This window comes from Lemur catta, chromosome 10 (assembly GCF_020740605.2).
Source record: "Lemur catta isolate mLemCat1 chromosome 10, mLemCat1.pri, whole genome shotgun sequence".
NCBI classification, from domain to species: domain Eukaryota; kingdom Metazoa; phylum Chordata; class Mammalia; order Primates; family Lemuridae; genus Lemur; species Lemur catta.
Genome location: NC_059137.1, coordinates 87,043,147 through 87,066,845, shown reverse-complemented (window position 1 = coordinate 87,066,845; position 23,699 = coordinate 87,043,147). Strand labels below are relative to the sequence as shown.

At 41.9% G+C, this 23,699-nt stretch overlaps 1 protein-coding gene across 1 annotated transcript in view; it reads left to right on the top strand.

The window, feature by feature from the left end:
• The window catches only part of SHC3 (SHC adaptor protein 3), a 158,445-nt gene that overhangs the window by 33,041 nt on the left and 101,705 nt on the right, over nucleotides 1-23,699 (top strand). The window contains exon 2 of the mRNA XM_045562354.1: nucleotides 13,512-13,582. Coding sequence (XP_045418310.1) covers nucleotides 13,512-13,582 — 71 coding nt within the window. The remainder of the gene's footprint in view (nucleotides 1-13,511; nucleotides 13,583-23,699) is intronic.

Genomic DNA, 23,699 nt, shown 5'->3' with positions numbered 1-23,699 from the left:
CCTTGAAACTTAAGCCGTTTTTAGCTAGTGTGAACTGTAGCTGAGCCCTCAGCCACATGTTTAAAGGTGCTCATAAGAACCTGGACTAGAGTGGACAAATAATAATGTTACTGTATCTTGAGCCATATGCCGGCCAGGACCTGTGCAAGATACCTATAACTTACAACAAATCCAGGAGGTAGAACCATCATCCCTGTTCTCATCCATGAAAACTGAGGCTCAAGGAGACTTAATCTTTTACAAAACACCTAAAAAACTGAGAAGGTTAAAATCATTGGTAAAAGAAAAACTTTAGATAAATTAAATTTAACAGAATTTAATTGAGCAATGAATAATTCCTGATTCGGACAGCCCGCATGGCTGGTAACATCTGTGGACAGAAAAAGGAACGTGACCCACGGGAGATGGAAGTGAGGTACAGAAACAGCTGGATGGATGTGGCTCGTCCTTTGCCTCATTTGAACACAGTCTGAACTGTTGGCCTCCTGTGATTGGCTGCAACTTGGAAACTTGTTACCAGAGGAGTTTACAGTCTCTCTACACACAGTTAGGTTACAGTTCATGAGGTATGGAGCGACCTTCAGGCTGAACTTAAAATATGCAAGGAAGCAGCTTTAGGCTAAACTTAATTTAACACTGTTGGAATCTTGGAAGAACCAACATTTGAACTTATGTAGGCTGCATTCGTACATAAGCACTGATCAGACAAGGAAAGCTTGGAATTTAGATCAGACTCATACAGGCAAATCTCAAACTTGACTGGACGTCAGAATCCCCTGGAGAGCTGGCGGGAGGTTTGGAATTCGCATTTCTGACGAACTCCTAGGTGATGCTGCTGCTGCCCTGGGGACCACAGGTGGAGATGCACCATTGCAGACCTACAGTGCCCAGGCATGGTGCTCCACTGTTCTCCTCTTTGATTTCCCAGCAATTTATCTTTAACCCTGGCTTTGGCACCTTTAATTGTGCTGCCCCATGTGATAGCTTTCATAGGCATGACTAGTAAATTCGAAGGTCGTTGACGGCAATACGAGACAATCAATATCTCTCTACCAGAGCATCCTAACAGGTGCAGATACATGTTTATTAATTGATGACATGAATGATGTAGGAGATTTTGACATGTAATTAACAAACAAATGCTTATGTTATTAATAGCCACAAGTTAATGATTGCTTAAGTATTTTAAAGTCACTGAAGAGACAACTTTTTCCCCAGTACCAGAAGCCTAAAAGGTAAATTACTCAGGATACTAACAATAAAATATTTATATTGTAATAGATTTTCCTTTGGGTCTAGCATGGATGAAATCAACAGGCCTGGGCACACTGTAATTCCAAATGGACTAAAGAAGGTGTCTCTAAGAGTCACTGAGGGTAGAAATCACCAAGGTTGATTACTCATAAATTCTCCTAACCTCCTCTGGCTGGGAAGGTTTGGTGGCTGAGCAGCAGGAGGATGGAGCAGTGTGTAGCTCTCCTAGCTGGGTTGACTCTGTCCCTCCTAGACAGGTGCTCTGGCAGTTCCAGTGACTCGCAGGCCTAGGTGGGACCATGTGCCCATCCTGACCAGTGGAAATGGAGTTCAGTGACAGGCATGGACAAGTCCACCTGAGATTTGTTGGGGGCAGAGGGCTGGCTGTTCTCACCCACTCTCCTCCCTCCTTCAGGGCATCATAAGAACAGGACAACTGTCAAGAGGGTCATTGAGGAGCAGATTCCAGATGCCTTGCAATTAGAGACACCAGGCATCATTGGTCACTTTGTGACTAAATCTGATTGTACCTTGGAGGTCCAATTTTGTCAAGCATGGCCTTTTTTGTGGTGGAAAATGTTTTTAGTTTTCCATTATTTTGAAATTGTGCAAGAGATAAGGGAACACATTCTTCTTACAAAATGTTTAAACAGAAGCATTCAGAGGGAAAGGGCCTTCGTCCTGCCATTCTTACTTTCCATGCACCTCCCCCACCCCTCATCCGCCATGCCAGCACCTGGCCCATCCTTGTCTCCTCCCTGTGCCCTCATGTCTCCAGAGGGGGACCCAATGAACCCAGTGTCCTCAGGTTCATAGTCTTAGGTGGTCCTCTCCTTGTGACTCTGGGCTGATCCTGTGACTTGCTTTAACCAAAAGTGAATTTCAAGGTGTTATCGCCAATAAAGCTTATTTTTCCCATTCAGCCCAATGCTTTTGGCAGAAAATGCAGATAAGTGGATTGGCCTTGAGATATGACAATGATGAAAACTTCAGTTAAAAAATGAGTCATTTCTCTGCATTGGCATTCCTTCCAGCTGATGAAATTCCGGGAGCTTTTAATGAATTAAAGCTGCATTTGCCTGAAGCAGCCAGTGAAGTTACTAAGTGGTTCAAAAATAATTATGTGCATGGTAAGATAAGAAGATACTTGTGCAACGATGTTGCTATTCAATCACCAGTATTGTTTCTGCCAAATTTGTGGTATGTATATGAGTGGATGCAGAACGGGTTTCCATGTACCCAAAACAACATAGTAGAATGGCACAGAAGATGGGAAAACTTATTAGGGGATGCTCCTGTTGGTGTATATAGAATTATAGAAGCATTTCAAAAAAAGCAGCACCACATAGAAAATGAACATGAACATATTCATTCACAAGGAAAGCCATGCCCTAAAAGTAAAAAAAACATCTACTCACCATGATGAAAGACTTCAAATTATAATTAGCTGGGCATGGTGGCACATGCCTGCAGTCCCAACTATTTGGGAGTCTGAGGTGGGAGGATCACTGGAGCCCAAGAGTATGAGGCTGTAGTGTACCATGATTGCACCTGTGAAAATCCACTTTGCTCCAGCCTGAGCGACATAGTGAGATCTCGTCTCTAAAAATATTTTATACACACACACACACACACACACACACACACACAGTTAATGATTGTGAAACTCGGCTAGCTCTTATGGACTACTTCTGTGCTGTCAGCCTTAATTTATCTCTGTAATACACTTTTGCATATATCTAATGTTCTTTTTAGGTTTTTAAAGTTTTTTCTTTTTTGATTTTGGTTTTTTTCTCCCACTATTTTAAATTGTCGGCATTAATTTTTACAATTCGCTATGCTATGTATTTTATCTTGGCATCATTTCTAATACTGGAGGTATAAAAATTGTGTAAAAACTTTTAGAGAGTTCTAATTCATTTTATACATTTTTGGGGTACAAATTTGACTTCCCAAAAGTGCATTATCACAATGTTCACTTTGTGTGTAAGCATTGTGAGTGTATGCAAAAATGTTGAAACTTCCTCAATAAATGAAGAGGTCTCCTTTTTGTACATCTGCATTTGTGAAACATAAAATTCCTTGAGATCTCAGCTCTTTAGGGGGCTGCATATGTGGTGGTGACCCATCACAGCTTGTGATCACTCTCCTCAAAAGCCTTAGGCTGTCACAAGGCATTTCAGGTGACCGCAGTTACATATTCTATTTCTTCATGAATGCAGTTCGTTTGGTCATAACTGTCATAGCTGTGCGACTATCGTTAGTATACCAGAGCGTTTATGCTTCCAAAAATATGTATGATTGCCCATTTTATTGTGTAAAGTGGGCTATTTAGTGTTCTGTCATGTTTTTATGTTGCTAAAAAAAATCCCCTTTTAAAATGCAAATAAATGTCTTTTAAAGAATTTTTAAATTATTTTTTACAGAATCATGTTTTTGGAATTTTGATCTTTTGAGATTTCAACATTTGGAATTATAGCATTTGGTATTGTGTCTCTCAGGTATGGCCCAAAACCCAAAATTTCAGTCTATGCAGGAAATGAAGTGAGGAACATCTGTCTTTGCACATACAATTTCATGCACTGATACATGAATAGAGGCCTACAGATAAAACTAATGGGTCAAAGGGCAAGCACGTTTTTCATGTCCATAGATATTTCCAAATAGTTCTCCAAGAAGTTTTCACCAGGTTACATTTGCTGCAAGAATATGTGAGAAGGCCCATTTTCCTGTGTCCTCATCACATCTGGCCATTCTCCTGGGCCAAAAATTATATCTCCTTCAGTGCTAATTTTAATTTCTCTGATCACAGTCTTTACAGATTGTCTTCTTTTGTGAATTTCCTGTTTGTATCGTTTGCCCATTTTTTCTATTGATTTGATGGGCTTAATGACTCATAGAAACTGTTTGAGTACCCTGAATTTTAATTTTTTTCTATGAAATTGATTGCGTTTTTCTCAGTCTTTCTCTTGCCTTTTTATGCTACTTATATTATTTGTTTTGTTCTACAAAAATTATTGGCTTTCACGAGTTCACTTATGGCCTCTGGGTTTTAGGTCATGTTTTACAAATATTAATCTCTGGTTTCTTGTAACGTTTTTAGAATTTTGTTTCTTAGCTTTAGGTCTTTAAGTCTTTTAAGCTTTATTTCTATGTATGGGGTAAGCTGGGAGTGTTGGGGAAGGCATGCTATTCCTGCACCCTTGTGTGACAGATGCCTCGCACAACCGCACAGCAGCCCCGGGTGCGGCTGTCGAGATACGTTTGTGTTCTTACTGTGTGCTGATCCCATCGTCACGGTTACTGGATGCCTCACCTTTCTTCAGTGACTTCCGGGGATGTGTGTGCTCTTCCTCCTGGCCTCTATTCCAATTCCTGGCATGATTTCCTTGTTCCCATGTCAATATCATGTAATTTTCACCATTCCTTTTCATTTTTATCTTCTCCAGAAATTTCTTTGTGTTCTTAAAGGTCTTCTTTTATTGTAAAAACTTTAGAATGAACTTTGTAAGTTCTGAGGAAAAAGTCCTCTTGGGACTTTGTTCATCACAGTAAAATTCTAGATTAATTTGGGGGAGAAATAGCATGTTTTTTATATTAAATCTTCCAGTCCAGAAAGCATATGTCTTTCTATATAGGCAGTTTTTCTTTTATTTGTTCATCCTTCATTAACGTTTTCTTCAATTTGGTTTTGCACATTTCTTGTTAAATTTATTTCATGCTTTTTTCCCCCCACTATTGTAAATGTGATACTTCTCCCATTATATCCCTATTTTCTTTTGCTAGCACTTACTTGAGTACTAGCATAGTATTTTCTTTTTTCTTATTCATCAGTCTATTTAACAGGTACATATTTTTAAAGTGTGAAAGGCTTTGACCTTTAATTGGCAGGTTTGATCCATTCATGGTTATTGTGATTACTGAGGTGTTTGGACTGGTTACTGATATTTATATTTTTTCTTTGCCTTTGCCTTTCACTTGTGTATTTTCTATTTTTATACCCCTCCTCCTTTTTTTTTTTTTTTTTTTTTGTGAGACAGAGTCTAGCTCTGTTGCCCAGGCTAGAGTGCTGTGGCCTCATCACAGCTCACAGCAACCTCAAATTCCTGGGCACGAATGATCCTCCTGTCTCATCCTCCCTAGTGGCTGGGACTACAGGCGCACACCACAACACTCAGCTAATTTCTTTCTATTTTTAGTAGAGACGGGGGTCTCACTGTTGCTCAGGCTGGTCTTGAACTCCTGAGCTCAAGCGATCCTCCGGCCTCGGCCTCCCTGAGTGCTAGGATTACAGGCATGAGCCACTGCGCCCAGCCTACCCCTTCTTTTTACCAGCTGGACTATTTTTGTTTGTTTCTCCCTTTTACGCTGGAGGTCATTCTGTTCTTATTTTTACAGCAGTTTATAATTTTTGACACACACATGTAAACCTATATTTTTCTAATGGTACTTGAAATTACTGAGTTCTGGACCTACCCCCACAAAACACAGCAGGCCTTGGTCTGATCTCCTTTTCCTCTACCCCCTTTCTTTTCTGTTTATCTTCCATGTTGAGATCTTCTGAGATACCAGTTCCTCCTCATCATAAAAACATATCAATTTATGCATCAATAATTATTAGGGCATAAGATGTACCTGTAACTTCCGTTGATTCTTTTCTTCTCACTGTTTCTTGCAGCCCACCTCCTCCTCTTTCTGTACTCACTGTTTTTCTGGAATGGTTCTCTCAGAGCGTGTCTGTGGGTGGTTATCTTTCTGAATCCTCGCTCTGCCCTCCCACTAGTTTGGGTGGATAAAGGGTTTTGACTCAATACTTCTCTTCTTCAGAATTTTGATGATGTTATTTGTCTTCTTGTATTTGGTGCTAAAAGAGAACTTGAACGATAGTCCAACCCTCCTTCCTTTGTAAGTAAGCTGTTTTTGTTTTTTGTTTTTCCCAATCATGCAAAGCTTTTAGAAGATTTCTCTCTCCATCCTTTTGTCCTGAAATTAGGCTACCATGTGTTCATGAGTGGGTCTTTTTCCACATTTCTTCTGGGAGCCCTGAAAATGTGAAGACTCCTCTCTCTCTAACACTAAACAGTTTATTTTTTGCTGTTGTTCTTGAATTTTTCTTTCCCTCTATTTTTTAATTTTCTTTTTCGGGAATTCCTATGAGACAGATGTATCTAAACTCTAAGACTTTACACCTCCAGTTGTGTTTCAGCCTCTTTGTCAGTAGGAGTTTTCTGGGCTCCCTAGCCCGCTTCCATAATTCTTCCGTTTGATACATCTCTAGAGCCCACGGATTGAGTTTTCCATTTTTACCCTAAATCAATAGGTTTTCTTTCTGCTAGCAAAAAACATGAAGACATGGAATAGAAAAATCAAACTCTCATTCCCAGTGGTGACCAAAACTTTTAAAAAACTGCCATGGAATATGTTGAGGAAGAAAAGTGTAGCATATAATGGGAAATTCCAGCCAGAATCCAAATAGTTCTGAAGGGTCAGGGAACTTCACAAAATGACTTTAAAGTTCTTAAGGAAAAATACATATGAGACAGGAATTGACAAATGAAATATAACAGAATAGAGTTCAGATAAAGGTCCACACAGAAATAGGAATGTAATACACCACAAAGTCAGCACATGGATTCAGGAAGAAACAGATGCACCATGGAACACAGGGTACTGAGGTGCACAATGGTCCACCTGGAGGCCAATGTTACAGCTCATCCCATGTTCCAGATAGACAAATAAATTCCAAGTAGGGTGAAAAGTTGAATGGAAAACATTAAATGAAACACTTATAAATGAATGCATAAATAAATAAATACATATTGTTAAGATAAAATTTATGGAAATATTTGTAAGAACTTGGGGTCAGGAAGGCTTTCTTAAGCAAAACAGGACACTTAGAAGCCATATAGAAAGTGACTGACACAGGTGACTATAGTCATTATTTCAGTAATACCTTTTAACAGGTAAAATGTGGAAACCATCAAAGGAACAATGATTGGATAGGAGGTTAACAAGCCATTAATCTATAAGAAAAAGATAAAAAATGTGATAGAAAACAGGACAAGAGATATAAACTGTCAGTTAACAGAAAAAGAAATGCAAATGGTCAATGAATGAGTGAGAAGAATAACTTTATTAGATATGAGAGAAATGCAGATTAAAACAGAATGATCTGTGTCCCTGCACTTATGCCAATACCAGGCCATTTTAAGAACCACAGCCTGCAGTACAGTTTGAAGTCTGGCAAGTTAATACCTCCCATTTTGTTTTTATTGCTTAAAATTGCTTTTGCTATACGGGGTCTTCTCTGATTCCATACAAAGTGTATAATTATTTTTTCTAAATCTGTGAAAAATGATGTTGGTAATTTAATAGGGATTGCATTGAATCTGTAGATTACTTTGAGTAGTATAGACATTTTAACAATGTTGATTCTTCCAATCCACAAGCATGGTATGGTTTTCCAACTATTTACGTGTTCTGCAATTTCCTTCCTCAGTGTTTCATAGTTCTCTCTATAGAGGTCCTTTACCTCTGTAGTTAAGTATATTCCTAGATATTTTATTTTCTTTGTTGCTATTTTGAAGGGTATTGAGTCCTTAATTTGGTTCTCCGATTGAATGTTATTGGCACATATGAATGCCTCTGATTTGTGTGTATTGATTTTGTAACCTGAGACTTTACTGATTTCATTAATTAATTCCAGGAGTCTCTTGGTTGAGTCCTTGGGGTTTTCCAGATATAACATCATATCGTCAGCGAAGAGTGAGAGTTTGATCTCTTCTTTCCCTATTTGGACACCCTTGATGCTGCTCTCTTGCCTGATAGCTCTCGCAAGGACTTCTAATACTATGTTGAAAAGTAATGGGGACAGTGGGCAGCCTTGTCTGGTTCCAGTTCTGAGTGGGAATGCTTTCAGTTTTTCCCCATTCAGTATGATGTTGGCTGTGGGTTTGTTATATATGGCTTGTATCATTTTTAGGTAGGTCCCGTTTATGCCTATTTTGTTAAGTGTTCTTATCATAAAAGGGTGTTGAATTTTGTCAAATGCTTTTTCTGCATCTGTTGAGAGGATCATATGGTCTTTATTTTTGCTTCTATTTATGTGGTGAATTACCTGGTATTGGCACAAGTGCAGGGACACAGACCAGTGGAACAGAACAGAAAATCCAAATATAAAACCATCCTCATATAGCCATCTAATCTTTGACAAAATAGACAAAAACATACTCTGGGGACAAGAATCCCTATTCAATTAATGGTGCTGGGAAAACTGGATAGCCACACGTAGAAGACTGAAATAAGACCCACAGATTTCACCTCTCACAAAAATCAAATCATAGTGGATAACAGATTTAAACCTTAAATGGGAAACGATTAGAATTCTAGAAGAAAATGTAGGAAAGACTCTTACAGACATTGGTCTAGGCAAAGAATTTATGAAGAAAACCCCTAAGGCAATCACAGCAACAACAAAAATAAACGAATGGGACCTGATTAAATTAAAAAGCTTCTGCACAGCCAAAGAAACAGTCACGAAAATAGACAGCCTACAGAATGGGAAAAAATTTTCGCATACTACACATCAGATAAAGGACTGATAACAAGAATCTATTTAGAACTCAGGAAAATCAGCAAGAAAAAATAAAACAACCCTATCAAAAAGTGGGCAAACAACATGAATAGAAATTTTTCAAAAGAAGATGTAAGAATGGCTAACAAACATATGAAAAAATGCTCAACATCCCTAATCATCAGGGAAATGCAAATCAAAACCACAATGAGATACCACTTAACTCCAGTGAGAATAGCCTTTATCAAAAAATCCCAAAACAACACCTGTTGGCGTGGATGCGGAGAGACAGGAACACTCATACACTGCTGGTGGGACTGCAAACTAGTGCAACCCCTGTGGAAAGCAATATGGAGATACCTTAAACAGATTCAAGTAGACCTACCATTTGATCCAGCAATCCCATTATTGGGGATCTACCCAGAAGAACAAAAGTCATTCTATAAAAAAGACACCTGTACCTGAATGTTTATAGCAGCACAATTCACAGTTGCAAAGATGTGGAAACAACCCAAATGCCCATCAATCCATGAATGAATTAGTAAACTGTGGTATATATATACCATGGAGTATTACTCAGCTATAAGAAATAACAGTGATACGACATCTCTTTGCTTCTCCTGGAGAAAGTTGGAACCCATTATATTAAGTGAAGTATCCAAAGAATGGAGAAACAAGCATCACATGTATTCACCAGAAAATTGGTTTCCCTGATCAGCACCTAAATGCACATCGGGGAAGGATACCCATTGGATATCAGGCTGAGATGGGGGATGAGGGGAGGGGATGGGTGTATGCCTACATGATGAGTGCGTTGTGCACCATCTGGGGAATGGTCATGGTTGAAGGTGCTGACTCGGGGAGGTGGGGGGAGAGGGAGGGGATGGAGGTATTACTACATGGTGAGTGCCAGGCGCACTGTCTGGAGAATGGACATGCTTGAGCTCTGACTCAGGGGGATGGGCGGGACATGGACAATGTATATAACCTGAGCTTTTGTACCCCCATGATGAGCTGAAATAAAAAAAACAAAAACAAAAACAACAGAATGAGTTGCCTTTGCCCATCGTTGGCAAAGACTCAAAAGCCTGATGCTGTGGTTAGAAAGGACAGACACCATCATGCTTGCTTATATGCTGGGGTGAGCAGACAAACTGCTACACGCCTTTGGGAGGGTAATTCAATTTTGTCAATTTGGTAGATGTTGACATACTCTGCAAATGCAGTGTCGGTGGTAATCATATAACCCTGAGAAGTTAGGCCCGGCCTGCACGTAACTCTGCAAAGGAAGTGGTGGATTATTTACATGGTTCTATGAATGAAATGGTGGTAAGCACATAACTGTAATCTACGTTGTGGTATTCACACAGATCTGCAACACTGGTTGTGATCTTAACATAACCCTGTGACAGGGGAGCAGGGAATAATCCCAAAACTCTATGATGTTGATTGTGGTCATATTTACGTAACTCTGCAATGTTGGCTGTTACACACATGATAGTGGTAATAGTGGTATTCACATAATTCTGTGTTGGTGGTTGTGGTACAAACAGAACTCTGTCATGGTGTTGGTGTTAGTTACATCACTGTACTGTTGTCATGGTATTCACATAATTCTGCAACATTGTCCAGTCCATGGTATTTGGTTCATCCTGTGACATTGACGAGGGTATTCGTGTAATTCTGTGATGTTGGTGGTGGTATTCACATAACTCAGTGACACTGTTCATGGGATTCATGTGACTGTGACATTGGAGGTTGTGTTATTCATTTAACTGAGTGTTGGTGTTGGTATTGACATAGTTTTGTGTCGCTGTTTGTGGTGTTCACGTAACTGTGATGTCAGTTGTGGTATTCACATAATGCTGTGGTGGTGGTGGCATTCACGTCTCTCCAACGTTGGTGGAGGAGGATTCATGTAATCTGAGGGATTTGTTGTGATATTCACATACCCTGCCATGCTTTCCATGGTATTGGCATGATTGTGCAACACTGGTGGTGTTATTTATTGTATCTATGATGGTGGTGATGGCATTATTCATATAACTCTACAACTTGGCCATGGTATTTACATGACTCTGATGATAGTGACATTGGCATTAACATATCATTGCAAAGTAGTGGCGGTGGTATTCGTGTAAATCTGTGACTCTGGTCAGGATATTCACAAAACTCTGCACCAATGGTGGTGGCAGTATTTGCATAACTCTGTGGTACTAGTCATGGTATTGGCATATGGCTGTGGTGTTGGTGGTGGTGGAATTCAAATACCTGCATTGGTGGTGGTATTCTCTTAACACTACCATAGTGGTTGAGGTATTCAAGTAACTCCGTGATAATGGCTGTGGTGGCAGTCATATAACTCTGTCATGGTATTAGATGTGGCAGTCCCATAACTCTGCAAAGTTGGTTGTAGCCTTCACATATCTTAGTGACAATAGCAGCATTTGTATAACCCTGCCATGGTGGTCATGCTGGTATCCACACAACTCTGTACTATTGGTGGTGGTATTCACACACCCGCAATGGCTGCAGTATTCACACACATCTTTGAGGCTATAAGTTGTTGGTGGTAGTCACATAACTTTGCAACAGTGGTGGTGATTATATTCATATAACTCTGTAATGTTGCTGGTGGTAGTGTTCCTAAAACTCTACAATGTTGGGCGTGGCTGTGTTTATACAGATACTGGTCATGGTTTTCACCTAACTCTGCAATGGTGGATGTGGTATTTGCATAACTCTGGGTCTTTAGTTGTGTTATTCCATATAAATAGTCATCCTTGATATCCTCAGAGGAATGGTTCCAGGACCCTCACGGATACTAAAGTCCATGAGGATCGAGTCCCTGATATCAAATGGCATAGTATTTGCATGTAACCTATCCACATCCTCCTGTATACTTTAAATAATTTTTAGGTCACTTATAATACCTAATACAAGGTAAATGTTATGTAAATAGTTTTTATGCTGCATTTTTTTAATTTGTATTTTTTTATTGGACTGTTTTTTCTTTTCCCAAACATTTCCCATCCATAGTTGGTTGAATCCCTGGATGCAGAATGCACGATATAGAGGGCTAACTTATACATCGTGGTGGGGCAGGTATTCATACAGCTCAGTAATGGGGGTGGTGGTAGTCACATAACTCTGTATTGTTGTTCATAGTTTTCACATAGCTCTGTGACATTTTCATGATATTTACATAATTCCACAGTGATGATGGTGGTATTCATGTAATTCTGCCACATTGTTTTTGTGTGACATTTTCATAATTCTCACAGTTCTGGAATACCATGGTGGTGGTGGTGATATTCCCAGCACTCTGTGAGATTGGTGTGCATGGTGTTCACATAACTCTGTACTGTCAGTTGTGGTATTCCTCCAACTGTGTGGCACTGGTCATGGTTTTCACATAGCTCTGTGATGGTGGATGTGGTGTTGGAATAACTGTGATTTTGATGGTGGTAGTAGTCACATAACTCTGTGGCACTGGTCCTATTGTTCACATGAATCTGTGGTGGGGGTTGTTGTAATCACATGACTGAAATGCTGGTGGTAGTCTGATTCATCTATCTCTGTGCCCTTGGTCGTGGAATTCCTGTAACTGTGATGGTAGTGGTGGTATTCTCTTAACACTGCCACAGAGGTTGAGGAATTCAGATAACTCTGTGATGATGACTGTGGGGTAGACATATAACTCTGCGGTGGGGTTAGTTGTGGGATAACTCTACAGAGTTTGTTGTGGCCCTCACATATCTTAGTGACAATGGTGATATTGGCAGTAATTGCAATGGTGGGAGTAATAGTCACATTTATGGTGTAGAGACTTAGGCTTAGAGAAATTTAAAGTTTTGCTTAAAGTTGCAAAACAAGAGATGACAAAGCCAGGCTCAAATTCAGGTTTCCTGAGTAATTCAAATGCAGCCTTTTCTGTACCATACCATAAGGTTCCTTCTGGCTAAATCTAAATTTAAAGGCATTTGTCTAAAACATCTGTAACTTCAAACTCCCCAGGGGCTTTGGAAGATAAATATTGTATCTAGTTCTTTATCTAAACTTTGGTTATGTCCATATATTCACATACACATGTATATTTTCATGTGGGAAACTGATCAAAATTTAGCTACTCATTTAGATGTATATATTTGAACTTCTGAAAATTTATATTAAGTAATGCAGAAGAAGGCTTTCTGGTAAACCCAAGTAAAGCACCTTTGAGGACAGTCTACAGTTCACTCATAGAAACCACAATATATTCATTAGATAATGAAGTTTAATGTTGATGAAAGTGTTGGCCATGAAATGTGATGTCGGGGTCTGGGTGGTGGTTTCATGGCAAATATGTGTTTAAATAATCATTGACTTAAACATTTAAGATTTCTGCATTTTATGGTATATCAGTTATACCTCAACGAAAGTTTTTAAAAACGTTCATCTAAATTAAATAAAAACACTACTGAGTATAAGAAAAGCCCCATACAGTGCCAATCTGAACACTCAGGATATTTTCTTATGGCTGTTATTGCTTTTATAGAAACAGAACAGAGCCTCCCCATAGAATTTGGCATTAAAATGTGATTTAAGAAATGTGTGTGGCATCCCAGGATGCCCTTGTGTAGCTAGGAATTGTCTCTTCATCTCAGTTCTCAGGGCTCATGATGTCTGTTTTTTTCCCTTGCAGTACTTGGGGTGCATTGAAGTTCTACGCTCAATGAGGTCTCTTGACTTCAGTACAAGAACACAAATTACCAGGTAAGCCCTCTTGAAAATGGACTCCTGTGATTTTACTGCAGAAAGGAAAGATCTCTGAGGTTAACAGCCTAGAAATCTCCAGAAGGAAAGATTGCCCCTTAGAGTGTTGATGGCTGGTGACAGAGTCAGGACTCCCTTGTCTCAAGACTTTTGCTTGTTTGTCCATGTTTGTGACATGTAGCTCTCAACAAGAGCACCTTGAAGGACATGCTGCCCTTCCATGCTCTTTCTGAAATTTAGCTGCAGACATATGGAGCAACCTGAGTGTTTACATTTGTCTTTTTAATGTGTAAAACTCTAACACAAGATTGGTATGGTAAAATTTACTGAACTGTGTTCTATTTAAAAAAAGAAAATCAAGATGCCAAGAGAGAATTTTTAAAAGTATACACAGAGAATAAAATGTGTAGAATTGGAAGCAGACATGCCCATGGGAGTAGGCATTTAGTAAATGGACCAATTCTTGAAGGTATACATGACTTTGAATGGGTTTTAGGTATTTTCCAGCATCAACGAGGGGCCAAACAACTTTTTTTTTTCTTCTCCCCCACGACAGGGTCCAAACTTCTTGAGGACCAGTATTTAAGCACTGTTTTTTAAATAAAATATTATAGTCTAGTGTAGTTCCTAGTAGAGCATGAACCTTTAGAAAAATGCCCATTTCAAGCCATCTTGAAGAGGAGAACTGGAAAGCTAAACTAGTCTGTGAAATTGCTGCATTTCTGTGAACCAGGAGCGTAGGTTGTCCCAGCACTTACAGAATTGCTTAATCCAAATAGTGACCTCAGAAAAAGCATCATACTTACTTTGTTGTTGTTTTGTTGTTGTTGTTGTTTATTTTTTTATTTTTTTTAATTTCAGCTAATTATGGGGGTACAAAAGTTCAGGTTATATATATTGCCCATGGCCCCCCACCCCCCTGAGTCTGAGCTTCAAGCGTGTCCATTCCCCAGAGAGTGCTCAATCACTCTATTGTATATATTTGGATTAGCAAACCAAAGTCTAAAGATTGAGCTTTTGAAAGCAATTTTTTGAGTAAGTAGTATCTAAATTGAGGTGTACACACCTCAATTCTGTTGTAAGTACCATTATAATACTTCCTCTTTCTCACTGAAAAAATTTATGGTCAAAAGAGTTAATTTTTTTTCTCTCCAAAATGACTTGAGATACGCAGGATGGGAACATAACCATATCAGTGGTCTACAGTAAGGAAAGAATCCACCTCCACATATTTGTAGAAAATGGTTCATGAAAATTTCAAAGTCATAGGAATGATATTTTTAATTGAGACCATTAAGAGAAAAGTTTGAGCGTTTCCTTAGTCAAGCATTCATTCCCCTTATTCATGAAAAGGCACACCCCTGCGTCTGGGCAGAGCACTTCCTCAGTGCCTGGGGGCATTACGGGAACTGTGCCACTGTCCTCGGTCTCCTGTGTACAGGCTGTTTTTAAAGGAATAAACAATCAATTAGGAAAGAACTGTCAACCATTTCTACTAAATCCCCTTTATAACTGCTAGAATTTCTGAGATGATTTCATGGCATTTTAATTCTTCTGATATATTTATCAAACACCTACTGCGGCTGGGCACACACAGTGAGCAGCGTGGGCTGTCCTGCGTGCCAGGCCTCCCGGTGTCGGGGAAAAAGATGTGTGCACAAGTGACCGGGAGGTATTCGAGGGGCACAGACCAAGTCCTGCTCCTCGGGGGTGGTGGTGGGGTGGGCTGAGGGAGCAAGTGAATAATTTCACTTTTCTCTTTCTTGGGGATATAACTCGGCACCGTGGGGTAGAACCCAAATAGAGAGAAGTGATAATAACGTTGCAGAAGAGAGCAGTTGGAGCAGGCCGGTTGGTGTGGAGGTTTGGATGTCTTTCTCTAACCTCATTCTGTGTGGGTGTCACTACAGGTGCAGCAGCATCTGGGGCAAACGGAGCCCCTCGCAGGGAGGACCCAGGCCTGTCAGAGGCGCCTGCACGGGTCTGAGTTGGGCCCCTGGGTTTCCACGCCGCTTGCTGTGGCTACAATACCGTTCTTGGACTTAAGAGACTTGGTGCTGATTCTAGTTGTACCAGAATCGCCTTAGATATCATTACACTTTTTGAAAGCTACGTTTTCTTGTCTCCAGGATGCTGTGCCATTTTTGTCACGTGACATGTTTCTTACTTTAGTTAATAGTTGGAGACCAAGTGCTAAATCAGCATGAGAAGGAAGCCAGTTGCACCCACAAGAAGAACACCGGGCGGGCGTGTTTTGTGGACGTGGCACACTGTGGTAACTGAGTGTCACACATGCCTGCCATTAAACTCTACGACCAGAGTGTCCTTTACATACTCAAGACATCTTGGAAGGTTGCAGGGATATCTACTGTTCTGATTAAGTCGTATTAACTAGGCACTAGGAAAACTGGTTTCCAAAAGTCCTTTTATAAAAATAAATTTTTATGAGTAGATAATTAATCCCTACTTATTTCTTCAATTTGAAATTTTAGATATAATTTAAAAATTCAGATACAATTTGGTGACTCTGAGAGCTGTACCGTGTCTCTTTTTGCCAGGTGCTGTTCCTGGCATCTGAGTTTAAATTTATGGTGATGCTTTTGAAACACCAGGCATGGATTACTGATGTCGAAAGTACTCAGTGGAGTCACCATTGATGATGTAATTAGTGCTTCGATAGCTGTGAAAAGCCTCACATCCTTAACACCTTGGGCTGAGGAACTTGCTGTTCTGCAGAGTCAGCCTGGCTGGAGAGCCCAGCTCTGCCGATCTCCTCCTGTGTAACCTCAGCCCCTCTGTTACAGCAAAGCTGACCGAGACCAAACCGAATAGCACAAAAAGGGTGGAGAGAACCAGGTTTATTATGCCGGCGGGCTCAGAGGGCGCTTGCCCCAAATTCTGAGCCCCGAACAGAGAGTGTAGCAGTCTTTTATACATTTCGTTTTAGGGAGGGTGTGGGGCACAGTAGCAATGTGGTTATCTTTAGTGGGGCAGGGTCTCGAGCGACCCCAGTTCCGGGTATAGTTTCTGTGGAATTTCTTCCTGTCTTATCCACCAGGGCAGAAGTTGCTGCCAGCAGTTTACAGAAGGAAGAGCGGCAGCAGTTCAGTAGTTTCGTAGGGGACTGTTCATGGGGAGCGGTTTTGCTTAGTGGAATTTTCCTTTCCCCTGTCACCTCGACTTGCACACCCAGTAAGAAAGGTTCCAGAATAAAACCTACCTTGACAAGATTGTTGTTATAAATCAAACAGTCTCTATATTTGATGCCCACAGCAGAGGGCTTGGCAAAGAGGGAGTAGACTGTAGAACAGCGGTCCCCAACCTTTTTGGCACCAGGGACGGGTTTTAGGCAGGACAATTCTTCCATGGACTGCAGAGTGGGGCGGGCAGGAGAGCTCTGTGGCCCAGTCCCTAACAGGGGATTGAGGACGGCAGCTGTGGAGTGTCGCTCAGTCCCGTTGCCGATTTGCATTTAACACAGTGGGCACAACACTCCAGTGAGGTGAGTGGCCAGGAGCATGAGCTCAGTTGAGGTCATGTAGATAGATGGTGGCCCCTGGGCCAGGCTGCTGATGGGTAGCAGAGGAACACAGGGATACAGCCTGTGTGAAGGCTGCCCAGGCCACAGGGATGCACTCCAGAAGCAGAAATAGCTTCTGCAGAGAATAGTTGTGTCCCAGTGTGCCCTTGGCCACCAGCCTCAGCACAGTCTTACAGAGGACCGCTCCCCTGAGCTCATGTCTACTAAAAGTGTTCCCTGTCAAATATGGTTTTGGAAGGTGCATATGAGACCCCCCACCTTTGTAGGTTCACAACGCACACTGCAATATTAAAGGCTGTACAGAACCCCGCTGTGGAGAACAGTGAAACTGGGCTGTCCTAGTGTTTCCCACACTTGCTCAACTGACTTAAGGGAACTGTCCTCCCCTCCCTCCACGCCTGTGACACCCATTGTATGCATGGATTTCACCCTGCTGCGCAAACTCCAAGGGGCTTCCGGGAGGTGTCACCCTGGGTAGGTGGGGGCCCCACGCAGGGGGACCCAGGCTTCCCAGCTGGAAGTCTATCAGAAACCTCTGCACTGATCTGAGTTGGGCCATTGGGTTTCCACGCTGGTTGCTGTGGCTACAAATGCCAGACATCCGCTGTCCTGGGCTTCGGTCTGCCAGAGAGCTGCTTGCGTGGACTGTGTGTGTGCCTCCCTGAGAATGCCTCTCCTGCAAGTCTCTCATTTCTAGTTGAGGGATGGTTGGAACTGTGTTAGTGTGTTTCCTGGATGAGTGGGACAGGTACATTACCTGGTGTAGATTCCAGGGGAGACGGTGCTTCTGGGTCTGAGCACTTTTGGTGGCCATGGAGTGCCACGCCCCTGGCTTGTTGAGTGCCCTGAGGGCTGTGGATCTCTGTTTAAAGAGCCCCGTGGGGCCCAGCCTGCAGAGGGATAGGAAGCCTCCGTGTCACCTAGGTCACTAGACCTAGCATGGCCTTGCCTTCTTTCCCCATTACTTTGACTTCCTCACCTACTTATTTTTATTTTATTTGTTAGGGGTGGTTTAGTTTTATGCTTTGAATGCATGTTGAATTTGTCTATCATAAGAAGTCCCCCACCCACTTTTAGAACATGGAAGGCCATAAATAAATACACAGGTAAACCAAGAGCACTCAGCAAGGTGGTCTTTCTCCAATAATAAATGCAAAACTCCAGCGTGGATTTTGGTTCTTAGCTATGCTCGATGACTTCCTGCACTGCTTGGATGCATCGGGTGGTAGTTAGTTTGCTTTCCTAAGATGCAGGGTCATGTGGACACATGCACCCAGATGGGTGTGGCTTTGCTACACCTGCAGAGGAGCTGCAAGTAGGTTTAAAATACATTGTTCGGGGCTCAATATAACCCTGCTTTTTCAAATTGTAGAGAGTGAACAACTGAATCCATTTTAAGTTCGTTGTTTTCCTCATTCTAAAAGCCATCATACTTTCAGGGGGCTGGAGAACCTAGTTCAACTCAGACTTACGTTCGGCCGCTAGCACAGCCCTACGGCGCTTCGCTCCCAGCACCTCACTTTGTATAGACAGACGTGAGGACTCTGCTTCAGAACTGGGGAGTCTGGAACATTCTTCAGGAACATGCATAAAATCCTCTTAGTCTGAAAACCAAAATCAAAACCTGTGGGAAAACGTCTTCCTTTTAGGAAAGGTGTGGAGACGTTTACACCGGCGCCGTGGTGTGCGGGAGTTGAGAGCGCCGCCTGCCCACGGGCCAGAGCAACGAGGCCAGGCGCAGCCTCCGGGATGGGCCGCCCCGAGCGAGCGAGCGGACGAGCCTGCGCGACTGGAGTCTCTTCCGTTGGGCCTGTCACGGGAGGGACTTTGGATAGAAGGTAGAGGAGTGACTGTGTGATCTTGGTGTGAAAGTGCTAAGCGTTCGGGAGCTGCAGGGCTTTGAGGCTGCGCAGAGAAGCAGGCAAACCCGGCGCGTGCAGAAGCCGGGAGCAGGGCCCGGAGGTGTGGGACCCGCGGGCGCCGGTGGGAGTCGCAGCGCAGCGAGCAGGGCGTGGTCTCCTCGCCGGCCCTGCGCACGGTGGCTTTCATCTTCAGCTTGAAGGAGGACAGGCCAGGCGAGACCGCAGTGCAGCTTCGCCCCTCTGTCCACCCTCTATTCTCCTCCAAGAGGTCGCTCGGAAAGCTTGGCAAAAGCTCGGCTCTGAGGGAAAAGACAGTCCAAGGTAAAAACTTTCCCATGCAATCCTTCAGCTCCGTGGAGCCCCGAGCACCCTCACCCGCGCGCGTTCCTCCCCAGCTCCAGTGCGTTTGATCTCGTGTGCGTGAGGCTGAGTGCGCGCCCTCGTCGGACTTCCTGCAAGAGAGGGGCCGACCAGGCAGCGAGCTTGGTACTGTGACTCGAGGGGGGACCTCCTCCACCCACGAACATCCACCGCGACCCCTCTACCTCTCTCCTGGGACATTTGTGTGTTGCATGGACATTTAATCACAAGTTCATTTGGGGATTGAAACAATGCATATTGTGGTTTTAAGACAAGCTGCAGCTACTAACAAGATATTTGTGTTGTTTATAGAGGATTCCCTATCCTCAGGGCATGCAAGGCTGGGTGAAGACAGACCTCAAGGAAGAAGCGCAGGTAAGACCAGGGCTCCTCATAACTCAGTGGGGATGCATGCTACTAGATTTCTTTGAATTTGTGAGGTTAAACAGACGTCACTGTGGGAACGCCCAGTACAGGTGTGGTGCAGGGAAGGGACCCACGAGCCATTTCCTTGATCAGATTGAGGTACAGGTGTCTTAATCAGCATTCCTCCAGCAGACCCTGAGACTTTGGGAGGATACCAAGGGAGCACTGATGGGGGTGGGCACAGTGAGTGGGAAGGGAGCACCATAAATGGAGACATTCTGAGCAGGGTCTCCTAAGGATTTGCTATACATATTTAGATCATCTCATTTTCTAGAGTAGTGGCTCTCAAACTGGAGCATACGTACATCACCTGGAGAGTATGTTACAAGGCAGATCGCTGAGCCCCACCTGCAGGGTTTCCGGTGCAGCAGGTCTGAGGTGGGGTGTGAGAATGTGAATTTCAACAAGCGTTCAGAGGATGCTGATGCTGTGGTCCAGGTGCCCCACTTTGAGAACCAGTGTTCTAGAGTTCTATTTTCAACTTTGGAATCATTTGCAACTACCGTCTATGAAACCACAGCTTTGAAAACGATGCTGTTTATTTTTTTCAAGTGATCCCACTCATCCAGACATTGTAAAAATGGAGAACATAGATGAATTGGTGGCTGAGAATGGTTTAAATAGAATCCATAAAACGAATCAGTGGTGTTCATTCCCATACTCTTCTTAAGGACCATCTGGCAGGGTGCATATTTATAATCCTCGTGCCAAAAGCACAGTTGTGTCACAATGTACCTCTCTGACTGCTCCTTTTCTGTCTCCTTCTCTGAGTTCCTCTATCCCCCAAATACGTGATTCCATAAGGATCCCTTTGCTCTTGACAGAGGCAGCCTAGAATAGCAGGACTGGAGTTTGATTATGTGGGTTTTTGTCTAGGCTCTACAACTTTCCAGCTGTGCGACCTTGTGGACGTAACTTAAGTTCTTTGTATCTCAGCTCCTCATATTTAAAATGGGAGTCATAATGATACCTCCTTCATATAGTTGAGGATTCATTGAGTTAATATCTGAAAAGCTCTTAACATACTGTCCAGTACACGGACAGGCTCAAACACATTGGCTGATATTGATATTCTCATTTTATTATATCCTCTCCATATTGGCAAGCTTGTTGCTTCAAACAGTGTTTCCAGGTGCGTTAGTCACAGCTCTGCCTCTGCATTTTCTCTTGAGGTCCAGGCCTGGATTTCTTGCGGCCTGCTGGACGGCATCTCCTTGGCAATACTCCACCAGCTGCCGAGTCCTGAGTCCTGCCTCTGCCATGCCTCCCCGTTTGGTTTCTTTCCTACCACTCTCACCTCCATTACCGTGGTGGGGTTCAGCTTGCATCTCTGAATTTGTGTTGCCATTGCAATCCACGTGGTCTCCCAAACTTGAAATCTTGGAGTAGGTTTCATCTCATCTTTCCCCCTTGTTCAATAACTAATACTTGTTGCTTGTCTCTTGGAAGTTCCTTAGTGATTTCTCTCCTTTTTCCAGTCTCTCTCTCTTCTTCAGTTTCCTTTGTTTCTTCCAATAGGTTAATGTGCCTGAAACATATTATTCCTTATTAAATTTCATTGTTTATCCATTACCTGCAGAATACAATAAAAAGTTCTTAGCATTCGAAGTTCTGCTGGACTGGCCCCAGCATACCTTTCCAAACCCATTTCTCACAGCTCCTCACTATGATTCCTTGGTACCTTCTGCACTGAATGCCTGCTGCCCATTCTCCTGCCCCGCCGTCCCTGGCCCCAGGCTCAATATGCAGCACAGACTACTCACTTTTGCTCTGAGCTACAAGAATACTTTGTCTGAATTCGTCTAGAGACTTTGACCTCATTGCACATTGTACTGGACTTTTAAAGACACAGACCATTTTTCACCTACTTTAAATTACTTAATTAACATCCTCCATACGCTCTTGGGAACTTCGATTTTAAGAAAAACGATGTGCAGCAGGCCCTCAAAAAATGTCATTTCCTTCCACGTCATTTTGCTATACTGTTCATGAGAAAAAAAATTGCTTTCCTTATACATCTTTCACTTAAAGTTGCAGTTTCCAAGAACCTATTGACGGTGCTAAGTGAGAACTTACTGTACCATCTATTGTAAAACACTTATTTTATAACCACTAAAAAAACCCCACTGCCTATTAAAATATGATACAATGCTTTCATATCACTTAGAATCATTTTATATATATTGAAAAAGCTATTTTAGATTATTCCAGATACAGATTTATATCATTATAACATTTGTACATCTGTTAAAGGGAAAACATAAGCCATATAAAAAAGGCATTCCTAAAAACTTCTTCAAATTCAGAGTCTTGAGTATACTGAATCATTTTTTTACACAGGATCATTTCTACCTATTTTTTTCTAAGTTTTATTGTCCTTTAGGCTGTTTTAAGAGCATTGGAAATCAATGAAATTGGAATTAGAAAACGAATAGAGAAAATATTTGAAACCAAAAGTGGGTTTTAAAAAGATCAATAATGTTGATAAACTGCTAGTTAGACTGATCAAAAAGAGAGAGAGAGAGAATTCAGACGGCCGACATCGGGGAGAAAGGAGGCACCGTCAGCCCTGCAGATACTGCAGACACGGACAGAGTAATAAGGGGTGTTCTGAACAGCCTGATACCGATGAATTCGACAACTTAGATAAAAGGAACAAATTCTTTGAAATTTGTTCAACTACCAAAGTTAACTAAAGTAAAAATAGATAATCTGGATAGTCCTATGTCTATTAGAGAAATTAAATTCATAGTAAAAAAACCCCACATTTTCACAGAGAAAACTGCAGGGCCAGCTGTGTCCACTGGTGAATGCTGCCAAACATTTAGGGAAGAAATAACATCAGTTCTCCACAATTCCAGTTCATTTTATGAAGCCAGTATTATCCTGATACCAAAACCAGACAAAGTCATTACGAGAAAAGAAAACTCATGAGCATAGATACAGAATGCTAACATATGTTACAAATTGGATCCAGCAGTATATCAAAGAGATAATATGTCATCCCCTAGAGGGGTTTCCAAGGATTGTAAGGTAAGTTCAACATTTCTTAGTCCAGTTAGTGATGCTATAAAGAGATACCTGAGGCTGGGTAATTTATAAAGAAACGGGGTTTATTATATTAGGTTCAGCGTTCTGCCAGCTGGAAGATCGGGCATCTGGTGACAGCTCAGGCTGCTTCCACTCACGGAGGAAGGGGCCAGGGAGCTGGTGTAGGTGGAGGTCACATGTCTAGCGAGGAAGCATGGTCGAGGGCGGAGTGCCAGGCACTTGTTCATAACCATTTCCTGAGGGAACTAATAGAGTGAGAACTCACTCACCTCCCCCACCCAGGAAGAGCATTAATCTACTCATAAGGGATACAGCCCCATGACCCAAACACCTCCCATTAGGCCTCACCTCTAACATTGGATCAAATTTAAACATGAGTTTTTGGGGGACAAACATTCAAGCTGTAGTGGACATTAAAAAATCAATCAGCATAATTCCCCATATCAGCAGACTAAAAAAGAAAAATTATATGAAAATCTCAACAAGATACAGAAGAGCCTTTGACAAAATTCAACATACATTCATGATAAAAACTGTTAGCATACTATGAATAGAAGGAAACTTCCTCAATCTGGTAACAGGGCATACACAAAAAACCAACAGCCAGCATCATAGTTAATGGTGAAAACTGAATATTTTCACTCTGAGATTGGGAACAAAGCATTAAGACAAGAAAAAGCCATATGAATTGGATAAGAAGAAATAAAAATGTCTCTTTTTGTAGATGACATGATCATCTACAGAGAAAATCCTGAAGAATCTACATAAAAGCTGCTAGAACTAATAAGTGATTTTGGCAAGGCTGTAGAATACAATGTCAAAATACAAATATCAATTGTATTTCTATATACCAACAAAGAGCCATTGGAAAAGAAAA